At 47.5% G+C, this 21,964-nt stretch overlaps 1 protein-coding gene across 1 annotated transcript; it reads right to left on the bottom strand.

Moving 5' to 3' along the window:
* Window positions 1–196: 196 nt before the first annotated feature.
* Window positions 197–14,192, bottom strand: LOC149435214 (cystatin-B-like). Its single transcript, XM_089662893.1, has 3 exons — window positions 14,103–14,192; window positions 5,356–5,457; window positions 197–325 (listed from the first exon to the last, which is right to left on the bottom strand). The coding sequence occupies exons 1-3, from the start codon at window positions 14,190–14,192 to the stop codon at window positions 197–199; spliced, it is 321 nt and encodes a 106-aa protein (XP_089519019.1).
* Window positions 14,193–21,964: the final 7,772 nt, after the last annotated feature.

The following is a 21,964-nucleotide window of genomic DNA, read 5'->3' as shown; positions in this document are numbered from 1 at the left end:
GACATCCAGCCAACATTAAGGCTCATCTGAGATGCAGACACATGTGCATTACACCAGAAAGGGGTTAAAGAGATAAAATGTGGAATGTGCATGTATACGTTTGCCTTGACATGTGCTTTGAGTAGCATCTTTTCAGCTTGAGGTGAACTGGGGAATATTGTACTACGAGGATTCGTGTTAGTCTGTTGTAGTCTCCTTAGAAATATCTTAGTTCATCAACCTTTTTCTTATTCGGCAGGAAAGACACCAAATTCGGTCCCCCCTCTGAACCCGGCAGAGGTACAAAGACTTTAACGTGGACACAAATGTCCTCTCCGGTGTCCACCTGGAAAGAGCAGAAAAGGTAACCATTTCAGTGATACGTATTATATTGGCAGGTGTTCTATCAGAAAATTAGAAACATAGGAAACAGTGGTCATTTGAGGGCCATAAACCCAACTTAACTTTTGTGGAAAACATTCCTTCAACTTAGGCCCCCAGCCGCAACCCACCGGCTCAAGAAGCATCCTACTTGCCCCCAGCCGCAACCCACCGGCTCAAGAAGCATCCTACTTGCCCCCAGCCGCAACCCACCGGCTCAAGAAGCATCCTACTTGCCCCCAGCCGCAACCCACCGGCTCAAGAAGCATCCTACTTGCCCCCAGCCGCAACCCACCGGCTCAAGAAGCATCCTACTTGCCCCCAGCCGCAACCCACCGGCTCAAGAAGCATCCTACTTGCCCCCAGCCGCAACCCACCGGCTCAAGAAGCATCCTACTTGCCCCCAGCCGCAACCCACCGGCTCAAGAAGCATCCTACTTGCCCCCAGCCGCAACCCACCGGCTCAAGAAGCATCCTACTTGCCCCCAGCCGCAACCCACCGGCTCAAGAAGCATCCTACTTGCCCCCAGCCGCAACCCACCGGCTCAAGAAGCATCCTACTTGCCCCCAGCCGCAACCCACCGGCTCAAGAAGCATCCTACTTGCCCCCAGCCGCAACCCACCGGCTCAAGAAGCATCCTACTTGCCCCCAGCCGCAACCCACCGGCTCAAGAAGCATCCTACTTGCCCCCAGCCGCAACCCACCGGCTCAAGAAGCCTCCTACTTGCCCCCAGCCGCAACCCACCGGCTCAAGAAGCCTCCTACTTGCCCCCAGCCGCAACCCACCGGCTCAAGAAGCATCCTACTTGCCCCCAGCCGCAACCCACCGGCTCAAGAAGCATCCTACTTGCCCCCAGCCGCAACCCACCGGCTCAAGAAGCATCCTACTTGCCCCCAGCCGCAACCCACCGGCTCAAGAAGCATCCTACTTGCCCCCAGCCGCAACCCACCGGCTCAAGAAGCATCCTACTTGCCCCCAGCCGCAACCCACCGGCTCAAGAAGCCTCCTACTTGCCCCCAGCCGCAACCCACCGGCTCAAGAAGCCTCCTACTTGCCCCCAGCCGCAACCCACCGGCTCAAGAAGCATCCTACTTATCCCCAGCCACAACCCACCAGCTTGGACAATCCTACTTATCCCCAGCCGCAACCCACTGGCTCAGAAACAATCCTACTTATCCTAAGCCACAACACACTGGCTCAGAGACAACCCTACTTATCTGCAGTGACCACCATTTTACCTATTCTGAGACAAACAATTGAGTACTGTCCGTGATTTTTTTTTTTTTTTTTTTTTTTATTTGCACTAACATACAATTGAGGACAAGCTTTTGGGAAATGTCCCCTTCAAGGTCTAAGCAGTACTACCCATGAAGGGGACATTCCCCGAAAGCTTGTCCTCAAAATTGTATGTTAGTGCAAATAAATACAGTATCACGGACAGTACTCAATTGTTTGTCGCAAATGCACTAATACGGCTACAATCACCTCAAACCTATTCTGAGTTAACTGGAATGTATTGAGGTCCCCATACCACTGATGATCCCGAATCAGTCTCCATACAGAATTCTTTCCTCTGTTAAAGACCAACCACCAGCAAGGCTGCAGTGACAATCCAAAGCATAAAGAGGGAGAGTGGGAAGCTTCTTCCAACCTCCCCACTGGACTTCCTGAGATCAGGCACTCTTTTCCTCCCCATCCAACCATCAAAGCCATACTCCCAAAAAAGGTCCTACCCTTCATGTTGTCCCTCTATTGCCCCAGTCATGTCATCCCTGTGCTTAATTTTTTTGCTCCGGGCCTACCTGCTGTATGAAGAGGTGGGATAGACACTGACCTGGGTGTGGTGGGTAGCAGAAATTAGGGGTGGTGGAGAATTGAGAAATGGAGGGTAGAAGCATGGGATTAGGAGGTAGGGAGTGGAAGACAGTGGGATGGAGGGTAAGGAGTAGGGGGGCACTGAACATGTTGGGTATGTGGGGTGGTGGCCAGCAGCATAGGATGGATGTTATGAATAGGGGAATGTAGTGTTGTATGGGGGTGCAAATGACAGTGGCTGGTTTCAGAGGTGAGGAGCAGGAAGCCACAGCTTTGCATGGGGGCTATGAAGAACAGGGGGCCCACAGGTGATAGTGAGGAGCAGGGGACTGCACTGTTGAATGGTGGCATGAAGGGACCACAATATTAAACATGGAGCAGTAGATTTGGTGATGGGCAGCAGTATCTGACAGGGTTGATAGGCACATGGGGCAGCATGTTGGGGATATGGAGTCAGAGAAAGATCAGACAGCAGGAGGTGGTAGGATGGTGTCCAAGGGAGAGCATGGTAGTTGTCATGACCCAAGTGTTAGTAGATACCAATCATTTTACCTTTTCATAAATACCCTAGTCCTAATCTAGCTAGAGAAGTTCAGATTAGTTAAGAGTTAAACCATAACTAAAAGCTAACATTTTGAAAGAAAAAGCCTCAGACAGGCAAGGTTTGATAACAGGGACCCTAGAAGTCTGACAAAAGCCTGCAGCAATATAAACTGTACAGTTCATGGATGGCACAGCTCTGCTGTAAAGCAATTCCTATGTGCCGGAGAGACCCAGCCATCCAAGCAGCTGAACAGAGTGAACCTTGAAGGAAGGCCAGACAAAAGGTGAAGTGCCCAGGACTGGCTGGAGGGCTTCACTAGACAGGCAAGTCTGCCATAATGTGCCAACAGGGGGTGCATACAGGAATATTGTGGCATAAGCTTCCTAGGACCCCATAAAAAGTTTACTTCACTTTAAAAAGTCAGACTAAGCATACCATTCTAACAGTACAGTGTCAGTGAGGCCAAATGTTTAACTTCTTCCTGAACTTGCAAACGCCAAAAGACAGCCACAGGGTGGTATCCAGGCAGATGGTTACCGAGTTGCAGGAAGACTTGATAGCCTACAAGCACACTCACCAGAACCCTCACGATTCATTGAAAACTATAGGCAGTCTGTAGTGGAAGATGGTACTTGCAGTTCATTCATTTAGAGATCTATGGATGAAGCACAGCTGTGTGGGCAGAGCCATGCCATTGGTGGTCAGTTTGATAGGAAAGTAGGGGGACTGGTGGGATCACCTGGGACTTCACAAAAAGGAAGCAATACAAAGAACAGGAGACTTCCCATACAAGTACATGGTACGGCCAGGACAGATCAGGAATATGAAAGGTCAGCTTTACATATTCTTTAACCACTTGCCGCCTGGCCTATAGTCAGACGGCTGGGTGAACATCTCGTCCCTCTGGGAGGATGTCATAGGAAGTCCTTCCCAGATTGCGCTTTGTGCGTGCGTTTGGCGATATCTGCCACTGGCCGTGTACCTTGGACAGGACAGATTACAGATCTGTGTACCGGCCCCATTGCCAGTACCATGTGACCAATCACAGCAGGTCACATGACAGTTTTATATAGTGGATGGCTTCCTTTCATGCCATCCATTGTATACAAGTGTGTCTAGCTGTGAATGATCACAACGATCACATGGACAGGCTGGGCCAATCACAGCCCATCTGCATCATGTGATTGCCATGGCCAATCACAACAAAAACAGAATAGGATTCCATTCAGTTAAATGCTTGCTTATAGCAAGGAAATTCTTTGCTATAAGTGATCAGTGTTTTTTTTTTCCCCCCACACAGTACAATGTTACTATGGTAACATACTACTTTGGGCATAGTGTAATATGAAAAAATCGTGAAAAGTAAAAAATTATTTTTTTTACTGTTACCAGTGTTCCTGACCACCACCATGCCAGATATATGCTGCTGTACTGCACTGGTGACTATGAAAAAAAAAAAAAAGTTTACATTTCTTCATTTTCCAAAACAAACAAACAAACAAACCTCAGAAAATCAGACTGTCCGCTTTGTAAAAAGGGATAATTTGGGGGACCTCTGTACTGTCCAGGGGCAGACTGACCATTGGGGAACTCAGGCACTGCCTAAGGGCCTGGGGTCAGTAGGGGGCCCCCCCATGAGATGTCCCTGGTACCTTTCATAGGCTTTTTTGGGTGTGATTTGAGTGTGTGCAATGACACAGGGGCCCATAATCCTATTCCTGGGGGCCCACCCATGAGTTGTCAGTCTGCCCCTGGTACTGTCCCAACATTTGGGGGACCTCTGTACCGTCCCTACATTTGGGGGCCTCAATAAATTAGATTAGCTGTCAGTACTTCAGGATTGATCAGTTTTCAGATCTATACTATAGTTTGTGAACTCTGACTTTCCTACAGACTAAATAAACTGATTTGTGTTATTTTCAAAGAAATTTAGCAGAATACATCTTGGCCTAAATTTATGAATTTTTATTTGCAAACTTATAAGAAAAGCTTTTTTTAAATTAGTCTTTTTTGTTAATTAGCAAAAAATAAAAACCCCGGTGGTGATTAAATACCACCAAAACACTATTTGTGTGAACATAAAAATTTTAGTTTGGGTATAGTGTTGCATGACCGCACAATTGTCAAAGTGTGATAGTGCTGAAACCTAAAAATTGGCCTCGGCAGGAAGGGGGGGTGGGGGGGGGGTAAAAAAACTGCTCAGTATTGAAGGGGGTTAAGGATGGATAGTATGCAACTGGTAAGCTCCTCTGGTACAGAGATGGATGTGACTGGGGGGGGGGCATTAGAGTGTAAGCTCCTCTGGTACAGAGACTGATGTGACTGTGGGGGAGGGGACATTAGAGTGTAAGCTCCTCTGGTACAGAGACGGATGTGACTGTGGGGGAGGGGACAGAGTGTAAGCTCCTCTAGTACAGAGACTGATGTGACTGGCTTGGTGTTCTCTGTACCGCACTATGGAATATGTTGGTGTGATGGGGGGGGGGTACAGACAATAGGCTGGTGCAAAGACTGATGTAAATGCTGCTGTGTTTTGTACAGCACTGCAGTATAGGTCAGAGCTATATAGATGTATACCAAGTGACTAGTGTTGTCCAATAAACTGACAATGTTGCATAAAACCCAAAGCATTACCTTGAAAAAGTAATTTGTTCCGGCAACAACCTGAATACTGACTAGGATCGCCTTAAATTCCTTGGGGTTCGTCCCGGACAGTTTCATGTACATTTTTTTCACCTGAAAAACAAAACTATCAGGTTTGGAACATCCCAGATATAGACCCCAGCAGTACCGGCTGTAACAGTCATTGCTGCAGAGGATCAGACTAGGCAGATAGTCACTGCAGGTCCTGCACAGTGCAGCTGACAGCAGCTACAGGAGACAAGCCATGAATGCAGAGGAATCTGAAGAGTCTGAGTACATACATACTACTCTCCCTTCCCCAGAGGAAAGGGCATCTGGCTCACTTCCGGGAGTGTCGAATCTCCTGGTCCATAGCTGACTCTGGATCTGTCGGCCAGCTCCTACATCACAAGTATGCCTTCATGTCTATTAGGCAGCCAGACCGCTCTTGTACCTTCTGCCCTCAGCCTACAAAATGAATCAGTGAAAGGAGAAGCAGCAGACTGAGGAGATTCTATCACTCTGCTCTCGCAGCCCATCAGTATGCTCCTGGCACTGTAGCAAAACAGATTGGCCCCTTCTGCCACTTCCCCCTCACCCAGGTTAAAGGCGAACTTTGAAAAAAAAAAAAAAAAAAAAAAAATGGAAGGCTGTATAGGTTTACCCTATATATGCCTGATGTTCAGTTTTAACCACTTCCCTCCTGGCCAATAGCCAAATGGCAGACGGGAAAATGCTCTATATTTCCTGGTGGATGCCATATGGCGTCCTCCCGCACATGCGCAGTTTTCACGTTTGCAGAGCCGTGCGATCTGTCACCAGCCGTGTACCTCGGACACGGCCGATGACAGATCTGAGTACCGGCCCCTGTTGCTGGTACCATGTGACCTGCTGTGACCAATCACAGCAGGTCACATGACAGTTGTATACAATGGATGGCTTCATTCATGCCATCCATTGTATACTGTCTAGCTGTGAATGGTCACAGCGATCACATGTCATGTGATTAGCTGTGGCCAAATCACAGCTAAGCACAAAAAAAAAAAAAAAAAACCAACAAATGAATCGATGTCATTCAGGTAAATGCTTGCTTATAGCAAAGTGATTCTTTGCTATAAGCAAAATTTGTAAAAAAAAAAAAATACTGATCACTTCCCCAAAGTAGTACAATGTTACTATGGTAACATTGTACTACTTTGGACATAGTGAAATATGAAAAAGCAAAAAAAAGAATAATTTCTCTTCATTGTCACCAGTGTCCCTGATCACTGCCATGCCAGTTATAGGATGACGCTGTACTGCACTGGTATGACAGTATGTAAAAAAAGTGAAAATTTTGCATTCTCATTTTCCGAAAAACCACACACTTCAAAAAAAACTCGCCATGCCTCTTATGAAGTACGTTGGACTGTTTACTCTGCAAAAAGGGGTCATTTGGGGGATATCTGTACCGTCCTGACATTCGGGGGATATCTGTACCGTCCTGACATTCGGGGGATATCTGTACCGTCCTGACATTCGGGGGATATCTGTACCGTCCTGACATTCGGGGGATATCTGTACCGTCCTGACATTCGGGGGATATCTGTACCGTCCTGACATTCGGGGGATATCTGTACCGTCCTGACATTCGGGGGATATCTGTACCGTCCTGACATTCGGGGGATATCTGTACCGTCCTGACATTCGGGGGATATCTGTACCGTCCTGACATTCGGGGGATATCTGTACCGTCCTGACATTCGGGGGATATCTGTACCGTCCTGACATTCGGGGGATATCTGTACCGTCCTGACATTCGGGGGATATCTGTACCGTCCTGACATTCGGGGGATATCTGTACCGTCCTGACATTCGGGGGATATCTGTACCGTCCTGACATTCTTGGACCTCAAGAAATTAGATTGGCTGTCAGTACTTCAGGATTGATCAATATTCAGATCTATACCATAGTTTGTGAACTCTATAACTTTCCTACAAACTAAAAAATACATCCTAATTTGGGTTATTTTCACCAAAAGACATGGAGCAGAATACATCTCGGCCTAAATTTATGAAGAACAATTTTTTATTTGCAAACTTTTATAACAAAGAAAAAAAAAGTCAAAATTTTTTTTTTGATAATTTAGCAATATAAAAACCTCAGCGGTGATTAAATACCACCAAAAAAAAAAAAATAGTTGTGTGAAGAAAATGATCAAATTTTAGTTTGGGTACAGTGTTGTATGACCGCGCAATTGTCAAAGTGAGAGCGCTGAAACCTGAAAAATGGCCTGGGCAGGAAGGGGTAACATTTCCCGGTATTGAAATTGTTAAAATTAAGATTTCTAACAAAATGGGAACATTTTTGATCAAAACAAAAACCTCTAATTATATGCAAATAGAAAGTCTACAGTGTTTACGGGGCTTTGAACAAAATTCATCAGCTCTATGGTGAGAACATTCTAAATATTTAGAATTTTCATAAAAATGCTGATATGGAATTCTGCCGTATGGCCAGCTTACAGCGATATGGCATAATTACGTCCTTTTCCACCCATAAATAGAGCTCTTTCAGTGGCATTTGATCACCTTTGCATCTATTTTTTGCGCTATAGAAAAAAAACTACAATTTTGAAAAATATAAAAATTTAAACTCTGCCATTAAACATATCCAGAAAAAAAAAACCCCACACAAAATCATAAAATTTAGGCCAAAATTTAGTCTGCTACAGATTTGCTAAAAGAAAAAAAAAATCCCAGTACATGCAAGTTAAATCAGTTTACATGAAACTGGTAGTGTTTACAAATTGTGGCAAAAAAATCTTTATAATATATACACATTTTTTAAACTAGTAACAGCAGCAACTTATAGCGGGAATGCAGCGGGCATTCTGACACTGGGATAGAACTGAACTGGTGTCACTGACATCCCCAGTGACACCAATAGTCAGTGGTATATTTAGGTTTTTGCTGCCCTAGCCAACACAAAAATCAGACGACCCCCCCCCCGGAGGAGAGAGCCTGACACCAACACCAGTGGCCAACAACACCCGTGCCCTCCTACCACTCGAGAGAGCCTTCCACTAATACTGACCCCCCCGGAAACAGCAAGACACTCACCTTCACAGTTCCAGACATCCCTGGGAACGAGAGCTGGGCACTGCCTACACCATCAAGCAGCCCGCAGCGTCTTTCAGATCCCACCTCGTCCCCATGCTGCATATGTTTCTTGCTGGGGGGGTGCTGCCCCCTGAAAAATGCTGCCCTAGGAAAATGCCTTGTGGTAAATACACCCCTGCCAATAGTGATCAGTGCTAATAAAAAGCACTGACACTGTACTAATGCCACTGGGCACGAAGGGGTTAATATGAGGGGCAATCAAAGGGTTAACTGCATGTTACACTAAGCACACTGAATGGCTGTGCTATGTAGAGCCATACAAAGCAGAGTGCAGGAGCTAACAGGAGAGATCTGTTTACATACAGGTCTCTCTGCCATACTGAGTATACTTGGAAATTGCTGGCTGCCAGTAGGGAATCTCCAGCTGGGACCCAGTGATTGACAGCCGAGGCCACAAATGGAGGTGCAGGTAGGGCTGGACACCTGCACCTTCATTTGCACACAACCACTTACCTGCTCTGCAATGTTTTGCACAGAGCAGCCCTGATCCTCTTCTTGGGTCCCCTGCCATCACACCTGGCCCCTCTCCTGTTGGGTGCCCCCATAGCAAGCAGCTTGCTATGGGGCACCCGTGCAGGCACATTCCTGAGCTGCTGCTCGGTGCATCCATTCACACATTGATCCTCAGCTCAGCCCCTCCCTCTTTGGCCCACTGGCTGTGATTCTCAACCAATGAGAGGGATAGCCAAGACTCTAAGCCGTGTACCGGGGTGGGCTCCCCAGGATAAAGTGAAGTCACGAACGAGGAAAGCAACCCCAACACCAGCTTTTGTCACAACAGAATTTTACTTAGATGTGGCAAATAAACACAACCACAAATTCTGGGAACATACAATAAATTTACATACACCCAGCCCAAAGGCTGAGACCCTTGTGCTGCACAGCACGGCGCCTCCTGATGGATGAAGGTAGAAGGTGTAGTAATTTACCTACTGGGGGGCACAACTAAGCTGCCACACCTTACCTGTCATTACCCTACAGAGCAGGAATCAGTGTATGGGTGTACGGTATGGGCTAGCCTGCGGTGCAGCACAACAGCTTACAATCTTACACAAATCTACAGTATTCCCCCTCCCATAACTGGTCCTGTAGCACGTGCCTGAGTATTCCTTCTGAGCAAAACGCCAGTCTGGCTTGAGTTTGTAGGATTTATATCAGTTCTCCAATGTGAAATGTCACTTTAAGTTGTGGAGTCCTTCCAATGATCAGTAACACTTGTGGCCTGACACAAAATTAGACCCCAACTATAGGCCTGTCTCAGTCCTATAGGCGCCAACACTGAAATGAGGTGCGTGCACGATCTTACAGACCCGGGTCTGCTTTGCATCCGCTGGTGACTCTGAACAGAACAAATGTCTCTCCACTAAGCATGCGATATCACAGTATATATATTGCTTGGTTCCTCAGCTTCCCATCAGCTTCCTGGCAGCAATCTTTTCTTTGAATAGGGTGTCTTGAACACCATCAGCTTCACTCAACTGAATTTCTGATTATGGAGGGCTGTCCTCACATCTGGATGGCATTGGATCCTCAGATCACACAGCCCCCCTTCTCTCTCTCTCAAGGGAGCATGGCTGCTCTCCTCTCCTTTTTCTGTTCACTCTCCAAGTGTAAAACCTCACCCCTTCATGAATATAGAAATCTCTATGCAGTCTGAGGCTATGTTACAAAAACAGTGACATCTTGTGGCTAAACTGCAGAATGTCAGTCAGAACATTTTTAATTTACTTCAATCAGTGTTCAAACAATGAAAGCTGTTCCCCCATCTCACAACTCCAGTGCACATGGCTGGATCAAGAGGGTGCTGCACAGGAGGTTTATCATGCATGAAGGTAAAAACAGCCTTCATCCTTTACAACCATGATGCACTGCACCACAAACGCACCCTGCCCATGCTAACTGCTGCAGGTGTGCATGTTAAATTAACACCCCAAAATTGGTACAAAATGCAGCGCAACGTGCAGCACTGGATCACATGGGTGTGAATATCCATGCAATCTGATTCGAGTGCAAACAAAAAAGTTCTGCACTTTTTTGCTGCAAATGCAGTGCAATTTCAAAATGTACAACTCAAATCACACTGCACAATCTGCATGTGATTTGTGCAGGAATGCGGTGCGGTTCCTGTGCGAGTCATATGCCGCACTGCCTATGTGTTAACCCCGGCCTCAACCTCCACAAGGTGGAAACATGAGAGTCTGGCAGCACCCGCACTCAGATGGACCTTCTATGATCCAAGTGGGAACCCCAATTGAGCTCTTTTCTAGACATGTGCAACTCATTTCTTCCAAATTTATGGTTATTCTGAGAGTTGGATAATAACCCATATTGAAGAAAAAGCGATTTTAAAAAAAATCTTACCAAATGACATTTGAAATGATAAAATTTGACAGATACACTTGTTACAAAAGATATGAAAATTGTTAAATACATTTCAACTATACTGTAGGTCTTGTACACCGTGTTCCAAATTATGCAAATTCTATTTAAGTGTCACAAAAGATGAATATTTTGTTTTTCAGTGTAACTCATGGATGGCATTGTGTGTCAGGGCTCTTGATCACTGAAAACAATCTCAGACACCTGTGATAATTAGATTGGCCGGTGAGCCCAATTTAAGGAAAAAACTACTAAAGGACGGCGTTCCACATTATTAAGCAGAGCGCCATTTTCAAGCAATATGGGGAAGAAAAAGGATCTCTCTGCTGCCAAAGAGTGAAATAGTTCGATGCCTTGGACGAGGTATGAAAACATTCGATATTTCACAAAAACTTCAGCGTGATCATCGCACTATGAAGAGATTTGTGGCTGATTCAGAGCACAGACGGGTTGGTGCAGATAAAGGCACATTGAGGAAGATTTCTGCCAGATCCATGCATCGGATCAAGAGAGCAGCTGCTAAAATACCATTACATAGCAGCAAACAGATATTTGAAGCTGCTGGTGCCTCTGGAGTCCCACGGACATCAAGGTGTAGAGTCCTCCAGAGTCTTGCAACTGTGCAGAAACCTATTCGGCCACCACTAACCAATGCTCACAAGCAGAAAACGGCTGCATTGGGCAGAAAAATACACGAAGATTAATTTTCAAACAGTCCTGTTCACTGATGAGTGCCGTGCAACCCTGGATGGTCCAGATGGATAGAGTAGTGGATGGTTGGTGGACGGCCACCCTGTTCCAACAAGGCTGCGACGTCAGCAAGGCGGTGGTGGAGTCATGTTTTGGGCCAGAATCATGGGAACAGAGCTGGTAGGCCCCTTTAGGGTCCCCGAAGGTGTAAAGATGACCTCTGCAAAGTATGTAGAGTTTATGACTGACCACTTTCTTCCCTGGTACAGAAGGAAGAACTATGCTTTCCGTAATAAAATCATCTTCATGCATGACAATGCACCATCTCATGCTGCAAAGAATACCTCTGCATCAATGGCTGCTATGGGGATAAAAGGAGAGAAAGTCATGGTGTGGCCTCCATCCTCCCCCGACCTCAATCCTATTGAGAACCTCTGGAGCATCCTCAAGCAAAAGATCTATGAGGGTGGGAGGCAGTTTACATCCAAACAGCAGCTCTGGGAGGCTAATCTGACATCTTGCCAACAAAGTCAAGCAGAAACTGTCCAAAAACTCACAAGATCAATGGATGCAAGACTTGTGATCTGCTATCAGATAAGGGCTCCTATGTTACAATGTAACGTGACCGCTTCAAATGTTTACAAAGTTACCATGTTAAGTTTGATTGAAATAGCTTTTAATTTCAGTAAATATGCTGCAAACACAACAAATGACGATTTTCAGTTCTTTACAACCTATAAAGTGTTTTGAAACTTCCTGTGCGGAATAATCCGGAACACAAATCCTGTTATTAGGAGGATTGTTTAATAAAATGTGAATTGTACTCTTCTAGTTGTAACCTGAGAATTATGCCGACTGTTATTTACATCAATTATTTAGGTAAATGAGAAAAATATTTGCATAATTTGGAACACGGTGTAAATGCATTCCAAAGATGTAGATTTGTATTTAAAATGTTAAAAGCTGAAGAATGTATTTAAAAATTTATTAAATATATTCCCGATTTTTTAACAAAAAAATTGTTACATTTGTAAATGCATGCCAAAAATTTAGATTTGTATTTAAAAAAAAATAAAATATAAATATTATAATATATAACATTAGCATTCCAAATCTCAATATATTTGGGAAGAATATTTTAATATATTTCAAATATATAATTGTCTTCCATATGGAATGAATTACATAAAAAAAAAAAGTTGGGGGGGGTTTAACAAAATCCAATTTGACTGGTTTGAATTGGTCAAAAATGTATCGACTGATCCAAATTCAGTTGTAATAGCCAGTTAAAGAGTGGGCCAGGAAGCTGAATGCTGCATTCACAACTACTGATGACTTAGCGTTTAGTGATTTACCCAGGAAGGAAAAAAAAAACAAAACAAAAAAAAAAAACATTTGCCGGCAATGGAAAACTCAGCATGGGGTTCCCACCCATCCATACCAGGCACTTTGGGTCTGGTATGGCTTTTAAGGGGAACCCCACAGCAAGACTGCATGGGTCCCCCTCACCCCCAAATCCACACCCTTATGAGCTTGCAGCCTGGCTGAGTGCAGGTGGAATTAAGGCCAGAAGATTTAGATTGATTTGGACTAACAGGATTACAGCTGAACACCAGCTAACATTTTATAATCTGTCAAACAGCTGGTGGTTCCCCTTTTGGGACCGATTTTGCCCCAAATGAAATTTGACCATCGGAGATCGCCCACCGTACATATCAGTCCCACCATAAATTGCCATTAGTAGTATAAACTTCCAGTACATATACACCATTTGTAAGCACTATAATTTACATGCAAAACAAATATTTTTTTTGTTTAACTAAAGACATGTAGCAGAACACATTTGTCTAAAAATGTAAGAAATTCTTTAGGGAAAACAAAAACAAAAAAAAAAAACCAAAAAAAAAACAAAAAAAAAAAAACAAAAAAAAAAAAACAAAAAAAAAAACCACAAAAATAAATTGTCATAAATTTACACATTTGTCTAAATTTAAGAAATTCTTTAGAAAAAAAATAATTTCTTCAAAATTTACACATTTGTCTAGATTTAAGAAGAATTTAGTTTTAAATTTTTTTTGCTATAATAAAATAAAATTAATTTTCTTTAAAAAATTGACAAATTTGTTCTGCAATAAATAAAATATAAATCTTCATTTATTGCACAAAAAAAAATAAAAAATAGACACCCAGTGATGATCAACCACCACCATGAAAATGCTCTATTTGTGTACAAAATAAAAATTCTAAATTCCATTCACATACAGCATTACACAACCATGCAGCTATCAGTAAAGTAGCACAGTGCTGTATAGCAAAAAAAACTATAGTCAACAGGGAGGGGGGGCAAATCTTCCAGAGATCAGGTGGTTAACTTACCTCCATGCTGACACATTGCAAAGCATTTTATTGCAGCACACTTGGATGGTGTGAACAGGACACACAGAGATCAATTGTTTTCTGAGGCTCCCAATGCAGATGGTCACCCCCAGGGTTAACAAGCCCCCAGGATTGGTTCCCCAACCACTTACCTCATCGAGGATGGCCTGCTGTTCTGCGGTAGGTAGCTTGGGCTCGCTCATCCCCCCACATGTCCGGGGTTGCACCTTGGGTTTACTCATTTTTCACAAAGTTCCCAGCAGAGTGTGTAGATCACCCTGTACCTGGGCTTATATACCTGCGGGCCGTACCATTCCAGAGTGAGGGCGGGGGGTCCGGGGGGGGGGGGGGGCCCTATAATGACTCCACTCTGCAGGTGATGGGAGGAGAAAACTGAGACTAGGCTTTGGGAATGATACCGAACAAATTTTGTGATTGCTGCAATTTTTTTTTGTTACATTTGTCCCCCCCCCCATTAGGGAAATGGTACAAGCAACCTGCTTGTCTCTGGAAGGAAGATTGAGGGTGGCATGCAGTTTTACCGCCCCCCTTCCCCAGACCACCCACCTCAAGAAAACCATGCAGGTGCTTGGAGCTGTACATAAATGACCCCCCCCCCCCGCCGCCAGTCGTCGTCAATACCACCACCGAACGTGACACATTCAGGTGAATGAGGCCACAACCACACTGCAACTGCATGCCACGGTTCAGCCTTTTCAGTGGCATATCACCTCCCAGCCGCCCGCCAGCCGTCCTCTGAAAAGTGATCCACCACAGATTACGTTAGAGAGAGGCAGCAAGAGTTCCCACCCATCTGAACAAGGCCTGAATGAATTTTATTTTTAAGCACAAGCAGTGTAACAGAATTTGACTCGATATCAGCCTCAACCCTGTACAGCAGAGCTCAGCCTGGAGAGGGTGAAGCAGCACAAGGAAGCAATCAGTTGCACTGCAGTGCTCATGAAGTAACATGGGGCATGCTCACAGAAGGAGAGAGCAAAGTGACAGGGAAGTGAGCTGCTTAGTCTCCTGCCGCTTCTTTCTTTGGCCAAATATTTTTCCCAAATATATTGCCATGTATTTGAAATGCTACCATTTTGTCCGTATTCAATATATTTCAATAAAAAAAAAATTATATATATGTATACATATACTGCATGTTGAAATGCGTTTTTATTACAAAATATATGAAAAATATTTTTAAAAATACATTTCAAATATACAGTATGTCTTTAAAAATACAAATCTACATTTTTGGAATGTACAAATACATGTAAAAATATATGTGAAAATTACTTTTTTTATATGTCAAAAAAAATCTGAAAAATATATTAAAAAAAAAATTGCATTCAATCAGTGATGGCAGACAAGGATTGCTGAGCAATACATGCGACAATTAGAGGTTTAAATCAGGTGAGAGAGGAGACACTGGGCCTGGTGATCTTTTACTTCTCCCATGTTGTTCAGGTAGATCTCCACCTCTTTAAAGTGTTACTAAACCCCGGACCCTGCATTCACTATATCCGCTCTCCCCGGACCCCGCATTCACTATATCCGCTCTCCCCGGACCCTGCATTCACTATATCCGCTCTCCCCGGACCCCGCATTCACTATATCCGCTCTCCCCGGACCCTGCATTCACTATATCTGGTCTCCCCGGACCCCGCATTCACTATATCCACTCTCCCCGGACCCTGCATTCACTATATCTGGTCTCCCCGGACCCCGCATTCACTATATCCACTCTCCCCGGACCCCGCATTCACTATATCTGGTCTCCCCGGACCCCGCATTCACTATATCCACTCTCCCCGGACCCTGCATTCACTATATCTGGTCTCCCCGGACCCTGCATTCACTATATCTGGTCTCCCCGGACCCCGCATTCACTATATCCACTCTCCCCGGACCCTGCGTTCACTATATCTGGTCTCCACGGACCCTGCATTCACTATATCTGGTCTCCCCGGACCCCGCATTCACTATATCCACTCTCCCCGGACCCTGCATTCACTATATCTGGTCTCCCCGGACCCTGCATTCACTATATCTGGTCTCCCAGGACCCTGCATTTACTATATCTGGTCTCCCCGGACCCCGCATTCACTATATCTGGTCTCCCCGGACCCTGCATTCACTATATCTGGTCTCCCCGGACCCCGCATTCACTATATCCGCTCTCCCCGGACCCCACATTCACTATATCTGGTCTCCCCGGACCCCGCATTCACTATATCCGCTCTCCCCGGACCCCGCATTCACTATATCCGCTCTCCCCGGACCCCGCATTCACTATATCCGCTCTCCCTGGACCCGACATTCACTATATCTGGTCTCCCCGGACCCCGCATTCACTATATCTGGTCTCCCCGGACCCCGCATTCACTATATCTGGTCTCCCCGGACCCCGCATTCACTATATCTGGTCTCCCCGGACCCCGCATTCACTATATCCGCTCTCCCCGGACCCCACATTCACTATATCTGGTCTCCCCGGACCCCGCATTCACTATATCCGCTCTCCCCAGACCCCACATTCACTATATCCGCTCTCCCCGGACCCCGCATTCACTATATCCGCTCTCCCCAGACCCCACATTCACTATATCCGCTCTCCCCGGACCCCGCATTCACTATATCCGCTCTCCCCGGACCCCACATTCACTATATCTGGTCTCCCCGGACCCCGCATTCACTATATCTGCTCCCCCCGGACCCCGCATTCACTATATCCGCTCTCCCCGGACCCCACATTCACTATATCCGCTCTCCCCGGACCCCGCATTCACTATATCCGCTCTCCCCGGACCCCGCATTCACTATATCCGCTCTCCCCGGACCCCGCATTCACTATATCCGCTCTCCCCGGACCCCACATTCACTATATCCGCTCTCCCCGGATCCTGCATTCACTATATCTGCTCCCCCCGGACCCCGCATTCACTATATCCGCTCTCCCCGGACCCCGCATTCACTATATCCGCTCTCCCCGGACCCCACATTCACTATATCCGCTCTCCCCGGACCCCGCATTCACTATATCCGCTCTCCCCGGACCCCACATTCACTATATCCGCTCTCCCCGGACCCCGCATTCACTATATTCGCTCTCCCCGGACCCCGCATTCACTATATCCGGTCTCCTCGGACCCTGCATTCACTATATCCGATCTCCCCGGACCCACATTCACTATATCCACTCTCCCCGGACCCCGCATTCACTATATCCGGTCTCCCCGGACCCTGCATTCACTATATCCGCTCTCCCTGGACCCTGCATTCACTATATCCGCTCTCCCCGGACCCCGCATTCACTATATCCACTCTCCCCGGACCCCACATTCACTATATCTGGTCTCCCCGGACCCCGCATTCACTATATCTGCTCCCCCCGGACCCCGCATTCACTATATCCGCTCTCCCCGGACCCCACATTCACTATATCCGCTCTCCCCGGACCCCACATTCACTATATTTGCTCTCCCCGGACTCTGCATTCACTATATCCGCTCTCCACGGACCCCGCATTCACTATATCCGCTCTCCCCGGACCCCGCATTCACTATATCCGCTCTCCCCGAACCCCGCATTCACTATATCCGCTCTCCCCGGACCCCGCATTCACTATATCCGCTCTCCCCGGACCCCGCATTCACTATATCCGCTCTCCCCGGACCCCACATTCACTATATCCGTTCTCCCCGGACCCCGCATTCACTATATCCGCTCTCCCCGGACCCCGCATTCACTATATCCGCTCTCCCCGGACCCCGCATTCACTATATCCGGTCTCCTCGGACCCTGCATTCACTATATCCGCTCTCCCCGGACCATGCATTCACTATATCTGGTCTCCCCGGACCCCGCATTCACTATATCTGCTCTCCCTGGACCCCGCATTCACTATACCCGCTCTCCCCGGACCCTGCATTCCCTATATCCGCTCTCCCCGGACCCTGCATTCACTATATCCGCTCTCCCCGGACCCCGCATTCACTATATCCGCTCTCCCCGGACCCCGTATTCACTATATCTGCTCTCCCCGGACCCCACATTCACTATTTCCGCTCTCCCCGGACCCCGCATTCACTATATCCGCTCTCCCCGGACCCCGCATTCACTATATCCGCTCTCCCCGGACCCCGCATTCACTATATTCGCTCTACCCGGACCCCGCATTCACTATATCCGGTCTCCTCGGACCCTGCATTCACTATATCCGATCTCCCCGGACCCACATTCACTATATCCACTCTCCCCGGACCCCGCATTCACTATATCCGGTCTCCCCGGACCCTGCATTCACTATATCCGCTCTCCCCGGATCCTGCATTCACTATATCCGCTCTCCCCGGACCCCGCATTCACTATATCCGCTCTCCCCGGACCCCACATTCACTATATCCGCTCTCCCTGGACCCCACATTCACTATATCCGCTCTCCCCGGACCCCGCATTCACTATATCTGGTCTCCCCGGACCCTGCATTCACTATATCTGGTCTCCCAGGACCCCGCATTCACTATATCCGCTCTCCCCGGACCCCGCATTCACTATATCCGCTCTCCCCGGACCCCGCATTCACTATATCCCACAGTACACACAACAGGGAAATGCAATTATTTTAGTAAATATAAACTGCTGAATACCTATACTCATCAGCAGTATATAGCAGTCTTGTGACATCTGTCAGTGTCCAGCAGAGCACTGGTTACAGCTTGTAGGAGTTTTAATTTTGTTCTAGAAGGATGCAGAACCCCTGACCTCTGTTTGGACAGTGATGATTGGCCCTGTGCTGATCACATGCACCCTCCCAAGAGGGAAAAAAAAAGCTCTAGCAATACCCACCAAACTGAGCATGTGCAGAGTGACTTCACACGATATGTCTTCTCAGGAGATAAGAGGGGGACTCTGAAAGAAGGGGAGGATCAGAGAAGACAGCCTTTTTACACAATGCAGTTTGGTTCCAATGTGATTATAACAAGCATTGCGTTCAAAAAAATCCCTGACCCTTTCCAAAAAACGCAGCGGGTGAAAATGCAGAGATGTGAACGTGTCCCATAGGAAATCATGGTAAATGGACTGCACTGCGTTTCTGCAGAACACGCACAGGTGTGAACCCCGGGTTAAGGTCGCCTACCCCTAATTATCATCAGACGTGTGATCCTGGGAGCTTCTCCACAGCCTGCGGCCAGACACAGCCGTGCAACTATGGAGCGACTTCTGAGGACATTCCTTCGATCTCATCTACCGGCACATTCTACAAACTAGTTCTGCCGCCCCGGTCTGGGCTGTAGATTCACATTCCTCCGCTTTCTAGGAACCTTTTATTATTTTCCCTTGAAACATGCTGATAGTTTCAGTTTAGGAGTGCCAGTTTCTGCAGGATTTAGGTTCCCAACCCCCATGAAGTGGATAGAAAGCCTTGCTGGGTGACAATCAGGGGTCTAGTCAGGGGCGGTGCTAGACTATTATGGGACCTAGGCAAGACCAGCTATTTGCACCCCCCAAAAAAATAAATAAATAAATACAACTTCCCCTGTAGTTCTACTTCACCCCTCCTAGCACAAATCCCCTCCCCCAAATCCCTCCTCCTACCAAAACTACCTCCGAAAACCCTTCCCAGCATGAATCCTTCCTCCCCACCCAGGGGCGGACTGACCATTTGGAAACTCAGGCACTGCCCGAGGGCTCCAGGTCAGTAGGGGGGCCCCATGAGATGCCCCTGGTACCTTTTTCATAGGCTTTTTTGAGTTTGGGCAACGACACAGGGGCCCCATGATCCCCTATTGCCCGGGGGCCCCATGAGTTGTCACTCCGCCCCTGTCCCCACCCCAATCCCCCCTCCTAGCACTACCCCTAACAATCCTCCCTCCTTGCACAAATCACCCCTCCTAGCATAAATCCCGCCAGTCCCGCCTCCTATCACAAATTCTCCTAAATCCCTCCTCCTAGCACAACCTTTCCTAATTACCCTTCCCAGCACAAATCCCTCCTCCCCTCCCAAATCTCTCCTCCGAGCACAATACCCCCTCCAATCCCCCTAACACAAATCCCCCCAATCCCAGTCTCCATGCACAAATCTCCCCCTCAAATCCCCCCTAGCACAACCCACCTCAATCCCCCCTCCTAGCCCAACACCCCCCTCCTAGCATAAATCTCTTCTCCTAGTACCAATCCCCCTAAATCCCTCCTCCTAGCACAACTCCCTCCAAATTACCCTTCCCAGCACAAATCCTTCCTCCCCTCCCGAATCTCTCCTCCTAGCACAATCCCCCCTCCAATCCCCCTAACAGAAATCCCCCCAATTCCAGTCTCCTAGCACAAATCTCACCCTCATATCTCCCCTAGCACAACCCACCCAATCCCCCCTCCTAGCCTAACACCCCCCAATCCCCACCTCCTAGCATAAATCCCCCAAATCCCCCCTCCTAGCCCAACACCCACCTCCTAGCCTAAATCTCCCCTCCTAGTACAAATCCCCCTAAATCCCTCCTCCTAGCACAACTCCCTCCAAATTACCCTTCCCAGCTTGAATCCTTCCTCCTCACCCCAATCCCCTCCTCTTAGCACATTCCCTAACAATCCCCCCTCCCAGCACAACCCCTCCCATTCCCCCCTCCTAGCACAAATCCCCCCAATCCCACCTCCTATCACAAATCCTCCTAAATCCCTCCTCCTAGCACAACCTCTCCTAATTACCCTTCCCAGCACAAATCCCTCCTCCCCTCCCAAATCTCTACTCCTAGCACAATCCGCCCTCCAATCCCCCTATCACAATTCCAGTCTCCTAGCATAAATCTCACCCTCAAATCTCCCCTAGCACAATCCACCCAATCCCCCCTCCTAGCCTAACAACCCCCCCAATTCCCCTTCCTAGCATAAATCCCCCGAATCCCTCCTCCTAGCACAACCTGTAACAATCCTCCCTCCCAGCACAACCCCTCCCAATCCCCCCTCTTAGCACAAATCCCTCTAAATCCCTCCTCCTAGCACAACCCCTCCCAATCCCCCCTCTTAGAACAAATCCCCCCAATCCCGCCTCCTATCACAAATCCCCCTAAACCCCTCCTCCTAGCACAACCTTTCCTAATTACCCTTCCCAGCACAAATCCCTCCTCCCCTCCCAAATCTCTCCCCCTAGCGCAATGACCCCTCCAATCCCCCTATCACAAATCCCCCCAATTCCAGTCTCCACGCACAAATCTAACCCTCAAATCTCCCCTAGCACAACCCACCCAATCCCCCCTCCTAGTCTAACACCCCCTTCATCCCCCCTCCTAGCACAACCCACCCCAATCCCCCCTCCTAACACAACACCCCCCCATCCCCTCTCCTAGCACAAATTCCCCCCCCAACCCCCCTCCTATTAGAAATCCCCCCTTCTAACACAAACCCCTCCCCCCACCCCATCTTCTAACACAAATTCCTCCAATCTCATCTCCTAGCACAAATTCCCCCTCCCTCCCCATTACCCCTCTCAGAATTCTCTTTCTTCAATCCCCCCATCTAGGACAAATTCCCCCAAATCCCTCCTCTAGCTAAACCCCCTCCAAATCACCCTTCCCAGCTACAAATCCTCCCACCTAATCCTAATCCTCCCATCTCCTTTTAGCACAAATCCCCCCCAACCCCCCTCCCCCCAAACTCCCCTCCTTCTTCTAGCACATATCCCCCTATTCCTTCTCCTAGCACAAATCTCCCCTCCCTTTTAGCACAAACCCCCCCCCCCTTTGAGCACAAATCCCCCCAACCCCCCTCCCCCGAACCTCCCTCCTACTTCTAGCACATATCCCCCTATTCCTTCTCCTAGCACAAATCTCCCCTCTCTTTTAGCACAAACCCCCCCCTTTGAGCAGAAAATCTCCCCAACCCCCCTCCCCCGAACCTCCCTCCTACTCCTAGCACAAATCCCCCCATTCCTTCTCCTAGCACAAATCTCCCCACCCCCATCATCCCCATTACCCATCCCAGCACAAATAGTCCCCACCCCCCCTCCTGCACAAACCACTCA

Source organism: Staurois parvus, unplaced genomic scaffold (assembly GCF_062004578.1).
Source record: "Staurois parvus isolate SC_StPar_1 unplaced genomic scaffold, SC_StPar_1.0 ptg001583l, whole genome shotgun sequence".
Classification (NCBI taxonomy): domain Eukaryota; kingdom Metazoa; phylum Chordata; class Amphibia; order Anura; family Ranidae; genus Staurois; species Staurois parvus.
The sequence above is the reverse complement of the archived record's forward strand: the minus strand, read 5'-3'. Positions and strand labels throughout refer to the sequence as shown.